Consider the following 8,960-nt stretch of genomic DNA (forward strand, 5'->3'; position numbering starts at 1 on the left):
AACGAAAAATCATGTCCAAGTATCAATAAATTAGAAGTTCAGCTGAGTTGAAACCTGTGATCATCAATTACTCTATCTACCACATAGTACATACTCAATTCACATTGCAACTTAGTTTGCTTGCTCGTGATGGTATAGGTAATATTTTTCGGACTGACATGACAATTACCTAATACATTATTGCTACCAAGCAGTTTTAGCACCAATCTAATTTCTTGTCCATCTTCTTGACTACCTAAAGAATTACAACTACGTTTTTTCTTTTTGCTCCTCTTTCTCCAGTTTAAGGACTTGTTCAATGGAACTTTCTTTTCTTTTAATGAAAGAATCAAGAGACAATTGATTAAAGGGTATGGGCATTTTACATGGACTTTCATCAATAGGTCCATTCACCATTGATTCCATCATTAACTTTTTCTCAATACCTTCAGCTGGGCATGCCATTATTTCTGAGCAGAGTTCAGTTGCCTTTTCAGGCACACTGGGCTTATATCTAAGCAGCTTAGCATATTCATTTAAGAGATGAAACATGTAATCATACACATACTCCATCTTCAAATCTTGTTGAATAAAATTGCTTGCAGTTCTACCAATTTTTTGTGCCTGAGAAAAGTCAACAGGACAAAATTAATTGATTATATTATTGATACTACCATTTAGTTGTTGTAAGGGTAATGTTGTTACCTTTTTCTTATTTCTATTGCCCCAATCAACTGCAAACTTAATTGATCCACACTTGTCATTTTCATTTATGGGCCAATAATGGACTTGTGGCATCAAACTTCTCGAGAAGAAATCATAGTAGTGGGGTGTTACAAGCAAAGAAACTGAGTCACAAGCAAGAATATATTTCTCACTAACAGACCATGCAGATCCTTCAATGTATATTTTGTATCTGCATGCATTTGTAAAAACATTATATATAGCATGGGTCACACAAATAAAGAATTAAAATAAAGTAATCAATTATTATTATAAGCTAATGCAATTTGAGAGAGGAAACAGGGGGAAAACCTTCAATTGGCAGATTGGTGTTATAAATGAATGACAGTGAAGTTTGATTGGATTTACCTATGGTGACATTGGTTTCCTAAGTCAGAATTCTTGAATCCTTGCTTTATCTCTTTCTTCCAATCCTGTAAACAGCAGCAAATGTGTCGGTAAATTTTGAAACCTTCAGGAGACAAGAGTTCATCCTTAGTTCTGATGTCGAAAGGGGTAAATACTATTCACACGAACTATTTACACCAAATTATATTAATTTACGCAAAAGTGTATCTAACGGACACATGTCATGTTTACATATATTTGATGTAAATATCGAGTGTGAGTAAATATTTTCAGGGGAGAGCTTGGAAGCTCACCTGGACATAAATGCGAGCATTCCACTCCTGATTTTCGGAGACATTGCACTTAACGAGCTCCATTCTCTTCTCAGCGACTTCTGGATTGCCTTTCCAGTAAGCATATGGTTCCCTATCCTGCCATTTCTGCTTCGTATTCCCTTTTTCAAGATCCTTTAACAAGTCTTGCCATGGCTTTATATTGATTTCAGCCCTACCAAATTGATCAAACTAGCAACTTATATATATATATATATATTATAGCATGCAAAATGTAAAGGATGCATATAAGTTAAGAGTAAAAATATGAATCCTTACCATCCCCAAAAAGACCAATCAGGAAAAACAATATCCAATGTTTCACTATCTCCACAATATCGAAACAAAGGTGGTGGAGCTATTGCATTATCTCCAGCAAAATCACTTGATCTTATGACTGGCCAATCGACACAATCGAACATTAAATCTAGATCAGGAATTTTTCCAGGGTACCTTCGTAACAACTGAAGAATGCCCCATAATGTAAAAACATCTCTAGTTTGAAACCCCTTCTCATATGTTTCTACATAAGCCCTTCCATTCAAAATTACAAGTCTGAAATTGGCAGTCCTGTTGGCCCTTTCGACCATTTCTTTCTTTATTCCTGTTTTCCTCCACGGCTTTAAATCTTCGTGTATCCAATGGAAGTAATGTGGACATTTATGATTGGCTGATGAAGGTTTGTTGTGAATTATTTTGTAATCTGGTGGGTAGTAATTTACTGGGCATGTTCTTGTGAGGTTACCAGATGAACAATTGAGTGGAACTTCTCGTGTCCTACTTTGCAATACTTTGTTTACCTAGAACATATCGAAAGAAAAAAAAATAAAAATTAGCCCCTATTGGGAATGTGATCCAAAAAAGAGTTGGAAACATAATCTCTTGGCTACTTTATTTTACAACAAATTCTTTACGACATATGACATGAAGTGTGAGCTTTGGAACAATGTTAAAATTGTCTCTATTTTGACCTATAGGTTACGGGTTCGAGCCGTGGAAGTAACCACTAATGCTTGCACTAAAGTAGACTGTCTATATCACACCTTTTGAGGTGGGGCCCTTTCCCAGAACCTGCGTGAACGCGAAATGCCTTGTGCACCGGGTATGACATGATCAAGTGGTGTCTAAGTATATACAATTGAAAACATAGAAAAAGCCAAGGGAATTCAACATATAGTATATTAAGATAAATAAAAAAAATTACCTAGCTACATAATGTATTTTTTCGGTAAAGGGATGTCAATTAACACCTCTTGGTATAAGGTGGCTCCGCCACTGAGTTAGGAGTACTAGAATTTTCAGGTTGCTTGGGGTTCTATCAACTCATTTGGGTACAATTTAAGTGCTGAAAATGTTGGAATTTTCTCCATTTACAATTAAAAGACTCAATCAATTAATAGCACATGAATATAATTAAAGAAATTAAACTTACGGCTGAGGTTGTGTCGAGCACCGTCGTCCACAGGTATGAACCTAGTACGAGGAAGAAGACGAAGAAAATAAGAGAATATTTTGCAAAGGGCTTGTTAATGTAATGTGGAAGCCAAAATGAGTCTGTAGATCTTCTGTAATTCCCAACCCTTTGGTATCCAATATCCATGCTTTCTTCTGATACTCTATCCTTCTGTCTACTCAAATTCCCTGATATTAATCAAGAATTCAAGGTTACAGATTAAACGGAAAAAGAAAAATACTTGTCAATACTAAATTGGTCAGATAACATGCATATTTCACCTTAAGAAAAGTTTTTCTCGTGAACTTGCATGGAAATGGCAAGAAAGAAGCTTGAAGCTTGTTCCCCTTCCCCTTTATTTATTTTTCTTACAGCAAAAGTCACCTTTGAATTTAATTTGATTAGTTTGACTTATAAAATCTTGATTGAACCTATTGAACATTTGGGATCATTGTTCGGAATTTAATACTGACTGAAATTTAGTAATTTGTACATAAAAATATATACTGTATGAAAAATGTTGAGTTGGATTGAGCCCTTAACTTTTTTTTTTTTTTTTTAAAAGCAGTGAGTATGAAAGGAAAGAAGAAATAGAAAGGAATGGTTTGTGCACCTGTTTTTTCAGGTTCTGCTTAGTACTGTACAATAATTTATTGCTGGTTCTCCTTTTTTCCCTTTCTTTCTGGTTGCGTATAACAGAGATCTAATACTTGGAGCCATGCAATTGAAAGTGGAGAATGAAAAGCAAGAAGTTTAATTATCTTGAATTAATCTGGTAATTAATTTTGTAGAAAAGGAAAATTACATATGACAAGTCTAATTGTCCGAGTCAATTGAGTGGGCTCCCTCTTAGACCAGAGATTTCAATGGGCAGTAAACCAACTTTAGCTTGAGTTATGGGGCAGCCCATCGTTCTAGGGAATCCTTTTGTCAGGAAAAGCTTAGAAAGTGAGAGGAAATTAAACGACTTTGATCACTTAAATGTACTTTTATAAAGTTGGAGGTATTTTTCAGATAAGAAAGTTTTGAAAGAGAAGTTTACCAAATTTTCAAGTGGTCCGTCAATCACCGGTCCAATGATATTTTTCCCCCCCTTCTTTTGCCAGTGCTACGACGGGCAATGTTGGTCAATTAATTAAATAATACTCCTGTTTCGATGTATGTCAACTTATTTTATTTTTAATTCGTGTTAATTTTTTTTTTATTTAGAAATAATTTATTTTTATGCTATAATTTATAATCACACAAAATATATATGCCTTATTTTACACCACAAGTTCAAAAAACTTTCTCTTTTTTTAAACTCCGTGTTCAATTAAATTGATTCACATAAATTAAAACATAGAGAGTAAGAGTTATTTTTATTTTTACAAATTTGCAGAATTCGAAGACTCAAATTTACAAAAGAATGTCAAATTTAAATCAAATTCGAAGACCCAAAAATCATTCTATTTTAAGGCTTTCAGCAGCATTCTTTGATAAGAGTATTTCTCTTTCATCTTTTTTTTTTTCCTGCAGCGAAAGAAATATAAAAACATTAGTTTGGGGACATTTGATGTAAACCAAGAGTATCAAACTGTACAAAAAACTTAGTTTTCAATCAGTTCCACAGAACACACACATATCGGTAAGTAAATAGCACAACAATATTTTACGTGAAAAATTTTCAGTTCACGGGATTAAAAACGACGACCTACACTTGTAGAATTACAACTTCACTAACCGAGCAACTTTAGATTACAACCTATTATAACCTAGGAATTAAACTCTTAATCCCTCACCTACTTCCAATAACTATATTGCAAGCCTCTTTGTAACAACTCTATTATAAAGCTAACCACTTTGACCAACTCTAGTCAAACACAAACACAAAGTTTATGGTTTACAAAGGCATCCTACGAGATGCTTCTAAATAAGCTGAGTAGGAGTTACAAGTGAATAACATTAACAAACATACAACAATACTAAGGACACCCGATGTACTCAATGTTGGGATTTGGTCCTTCGTTCTATTGTTGCTTTGTTCTTCAATACCTTGGAGTAAAGGAAGGTGGCTTCACGCTTGAGAATAAAATATGTTTTAGGGTTTGCAAGTGTATGTAATCCCTTGCCTCATGTTGGTAATATATAAGTGAGGTCATTAGGATAATGCAAGCAAGTGTCCGGTGCACAACATGCTTCAATAGTGACGTTGTGTGTGCAGTGCAGCAACTATAACAGCTGTAAAGAGTTGACTTGTACTGTGATCGGAGGAACTGATATCCATTTGTTCCCTCTGCCGTCCCCTTAACTAATTTCACTGAAACTTATGCCACACATTTGACTTGTTGTTCTAAGCATAGAGAGGCTTTGTATCGGTTCCCTATCTGGTGCTCATAGGAAGTTTGTTAAATCATCAAAATAAAAATGCACGTTACTTATCACATTTGCATCTCCCTGAAATTATGAAGTATTAAGCTGGAAACCTCGTGTCTTCGAAAATATGCTAATCTTCAATTCAATCATCAGAATTAGCTTTTCAATTCAGGAAGAAATTTTATTTTTTTAAATGGAGAAATGATTATTAACACTTTTATTTTAGTGTTTTACTTCCTTATACATTTGACAATAGCCATTTTGCACTACCGAAAGCTTGTTAAAATATTGTCTCTCTCTTTAGCCTTTACTAATAATATTTGGGACATAAAGTAATAATTACTTGAACGCGTCTTGTGACAAACACAGAGTTTTGAAATTTTGAAATTAATGGCCACGAAAAAACATCAGTACATATTTAATTGTGCTTGATATACTATTGGCAGCCACCGAGCTTACACATTATGAGCATCCTCGCCTTTGTCATGGTACTAAAAGGGCCAGATGAAAATGATTCACTATAATAGTAAAAGATGCAGAAAGACTGTGATTTTTTTTGCGGAAAATCTCTTTCTTCTTTATGTCATTTTCTTGCAGCCTTTTTTTAAGAATATTCTCATCATATATACAGTCCATATATCTTAGTATGAATTTCACTTTCACACAGTTAATCTGCTGATCCCGACTTTGAAAGGCTGATAATCTGGCAGTTCTTACCTCATCGCTCAAATTATTGAGCATAGGCTGTGTTACAAATCGAGTTGATATGTTAATTTGTATTTTTACTTAATTTTCGTACGTATATACAGAATTAAAACCTTAAAATATTAAGTGTAGCACTAGCTAGTGGTTGAAAGAGAAACTTAATGCTTCCAAAAATTAGATCCGCGGCTAAACAGGAAAGAATTACTTGGCAATTCAGTAAAAGAATTGCATTGAAGCATGCAATAACAATTTTGGCAGTTGCTAGAGGTGGTCCAGATGTCAACTTAATTGACAACATGAAATAGTATCTGTCTCGATAACTTTTAATAGAAAATAAAGCTGAAGGAGATTCAGATCTTACTGTGAATAGTGTGTGTTGGGACATAGGGGTGGTGGTGGGGGAAAAGGTGATCATCACGCCAACACAGTCCACGCGTGAAATCTCTCAAATTTCAAAACCCAATGCAAACATTCAGCAATGCTATGCTATGAGGAAGGGAGCAGTAATTAGTACTTCTGTCGAAGCTCTGGCTTCATAAATACAACCTTAGTGTTAGGTGACTTGTAACAATTATAAATCTCTTTACATATAAATATAAAAAGGGGATAGCTACCTCTTTCATCAGAACCTAGTACTTGAAATAAATTTAAGGTGAACCAGAGTTCCGTTGACTGACCATAATTAAGGTCTAGCTACTTCGTATTGAAGACGAGAGCTGCCTCTCTTGAACTAAACAACTTTGTTCCATCAACATGTCTGTAAGTCTCTCTTTCTCTGTTCTGTCTATAACTAAGATTTTGGAATAATGGAATGAGAATGTGAAAATGTGGATGTGTATTTTATTATGTCGCAGATGGTGGAGATAAGAGTTCCAAACTTGGATTGTGAAGGATGTGCTAACAAGCTTAGAAAAGCCCTTTTCAAGCTCAAAGGTCAGTCACAATGGCGACTTCTCTTTCTATATCTATATTAATGGAACAGAGTGTTGGCTAAACTAACTCATAGGTACTTGATATTGTCTTGTTTTGGGCTAAACTCGCATCTTTTTTTCCGAAAGACGAGATCATTACACCTTATACGTAGACTCCTAATCTTTTTAGTGAATTTTAGTTTGTTTGTACACCCAACAAAATAGTAAAATTGAGCGGTAAGGACTATTGAAGTGTCCTCCGTAGAAGTGGAAGAAAAGCAGTAGTACTAGGCATACTAATAAGAAAAAAATGAGAATTTCTTCAACCATGAATGTGAAATTAAATGTTTTATATGGATAAGATTAAGTTGGTTCTATACGAATTAACAAAAGAATAATAATGTTGATATCCCAAAGCAAATGTTCTACTTTCTAACTGTTATAAACGATCAGTAGAATTATTTATTAGGAACAAAAATAAAAATTGCTATAATGGAATAGATAGTGTTGACTGAAGAGTAAGTTGACCCTTGACCCCTGTTCTTTGGACTTTTTACGTGAATTTATTTTGGATTTTTTCTTTCTTTTTTCTATTGTTATTTCATACTTTTGGAACAAGAGAGACCTTAAACAAGCAAAGAAAAAACCTTTGGTGAGATTTGAACTGACATCAAAGAATGTACAGAGAAATTGCAACCATTTAGCTGCACCTTTAATCTTGTTTTGAATGTTTGGAGTTCCAGATAAGCTACAGTCTTAGTGATTCAGGCCTCCCTTAGTATAGCCAAACATATATAGTTGCACTTTTTGACATAGAGATGTGGTCAAGGAGAAAGACTGAAAAACGTCGCAACAACCAAAGAATAACAAATCATAATACACAACACAAAACTGCAATATGTCAAGCAAACGGGGATGGAACAATTATGTCAAGTTCAATTAGCATTGTAGTTTCAAATGAAAACATGACAGGATAGGACATATCACATGCCTATGAGATATTTCCCATATAATTGACTTTATGTTCGAATACATTTGAACAAGTCATATTAGAAACATATAAAGACACTAGGTGATTATTTCTTCCGGTTTGCTTAAGCTTTCATGGGCAGAGTTATCCAACATTTGTGTTGGTCGGAGTAAATAAGTATCCAGCGAAATAGACATGATACGCGTAAGCTAAGCTTTTACACAAACACCATCATCCATAGTTTTCTTATTTCTTGAGATGAAATTTCAGGAGTAGACGATATAGACATTGATATGGAGACACAGAAAGTTACAGTTAGAGGCTACGGATTAGAAGAGAAGAAGGTGCTAAAGGCAATAAAGCGAGCAGGGAAAGCAGCAGAGCCATGGCCATATCCAGTAGGGTACTCACATTTTACTTCATTTTATCAGTACCCAAATCACATCATCAGCCATTACTACGACACATCTCGAAATGTTGCAGCCCCAAGTGTTCATACTTTCTTTCACACTCCTGCAGTTTACTCAGTTGCCGTGGCTTCAGATGAAGCTGTTGCTTCTCTTTTCAGTGATGACAACCCACATGCATGCACTATCATGTGAAAGATTAATCTTCATGCCTGTCGGATTTAATTTGGAGCTAGATCTCCTTATTTTTTGTATTTTCCCTCTGTAACTTGTATACTTATTTCGAGAAGACCAGCACTAGTGCTTATGAGCTTATTGATCTACTGTTCTTTAGCTTTATTGGGCTTAATTATTGTTGTACGTATGAGTTATGTGGTGCGTCGGGTTAAATGGTTTTGTAGGTCTTTACAAACTTGTTTTTATTTTCATAACCCTGTCTTTTTTTTTTAATACATGACGTGAGAGATTTACTTTCACACATAAAAAATTTATCCTTTACTCGTGAGAGATATTAAAAGGACACTTTCTTATAAATTTCAACATTGTAAATAACCATGAAAGCTCAGCTCATATTAATGGAATTTGAACCCTCCACTACTGCGTTTTTAGAGAGTGGGGGATCCATGTGTTATATTGCAGTACACGTGCACCCATGCTATTGGCTAAAAATCGGGATCAAATAGTTTTGTGGGTCTTACAAACTTGTTTCTAGTCTTATGATCTTATCATCTTTTTTACACTGGAAAATTTACTTTTAAACATAAGAGATCGAAAAAG

General features: G+C 34.6%; 2 protein-coding genes across 5 annotated transcripts; one reads left to right on the forward strand and one right to left on the reverse strand.

Moving 5' to 3' along the window:
- LOC109207875 (O-glucosyltransferase rumi-like) lies at positions 1–3,668 on the reverse strand. Of its 2 annotated transcripts, none has more exons than XM_019370877.1 (7): positions 3,449–3,668; positions 2,815–3,023; positions 1,662–2,182; positions 1,365–1,557; positions 1,072–1,136; positions 685–895; positions 1–603 (listed from the first exon to the last, which is right to left on the reverse strand). In XM_019370877.1, the coding sequence occupies exons 2-7, from the start codon at positions 2,980–2,982 to the stop codon at positions 250–252; spliced, it is 1,512 nt and encodes a 503-aa protein (XP_019226422.1). In that variant the 5' UTR covers positions 2,983–3,023; positions 3,449–3,668; the 3' UTR covers positions 1–249. The 2 variants fall into 2 exon arrangements, with proteins under 2 accessions (XP_019226422.1, XP_019226423.1); XM_019370878.1 differs by lacking the exon at positions 3,449–3,668 and adding an exon at positions 3,117–3,401.
- Positions 3,669–6,377: 2,709 nt separating this feature from the next.
- On the forward strand, positions 6,378–8,522 carry LOC109207867 (heavy metal-associated isoprenylated plant protein 31). 3 transcript variants are annotated; one of them, XM_019370870.1, is made up of 3 exons: positions 6,378–6,650; positions 6,750–6,828; positions 8,047–8,522. In XM_019370870.1, the coding sequence occupies exons 2-3, from the start codon at positions 6,750–6,752 to the stop codon at positions 8,376–8,378; spliced, it is 411 nt and encodes a 136-aa protein (XP_019226415.1). In that variant the 5' UTR covers positions 6,378–6,650; the 3' UTR covers positions 8,379–8,522. The 3 variants fall into 3 exon arrangements, with proteins under 3 accessions (XP_019226415.1, XP_019226414.1, XP_019226413.1); XM_019370869.1 differs by having other exon boundaries at positions 6,382–6,654; XM_019370868.1 differs by lacking the exon at positions 6,378–6,650 and having other exon boundaries at positions 6,741–6,828.
- Positions 8,523–8,960: the final 438 nt, after the last annotated feature.

This window comes from Nicotiana attenuata, unplaced genomic scaffold (genome assembly GCF_001879085.1).
Source record: "Nicotiana attenuata strain UT unplaced genomic scaffold, NIATTr2, whole genome shotgun sequence".
Lineage (NCBI taxonomy): Eukaryota > Viridiplantae > Streptophyta > Magnoliopsida > Solanales > Solanaceae > Nicotiana > Nicotiana attenuata.

Coding starts and splice junctions, on each gene's coding strand:
- LOC109207875 (XM_019370877.1), bottom strand. CDS start 2,982: ATGGATATTGGATACCAAAGGGTTGGGAATTACAGAAGATCTACAGAC. Junction 1,558..1,661: donor GATTGGTCTTTTTGGGGATG/GTAAGGATTCAT, acceptor TCAATTTGGTAG/GGCTGAAATCAATATAAAGC. Junction 896..1,071: donor GGAAACCAATGTCACCATAG/GTAAATCCAATC, acceptor AAATGCATGCAG/ATACAAAATATACATTGAAG.
- LOC109207867 (XM_019370868.1), top strand. CDS start 6,741: ATGTCGCAGATGGTGGAGATAAGAGTTCCAAACTTGGATTGTGAAGGA. Junction 6,829..8,046: donor AGCCCTTTTCAAGCTCAAAG/GTCAGTCACAAT, acceptor ATGAAATTTCAG/GAGTAGACGATATAGACATT.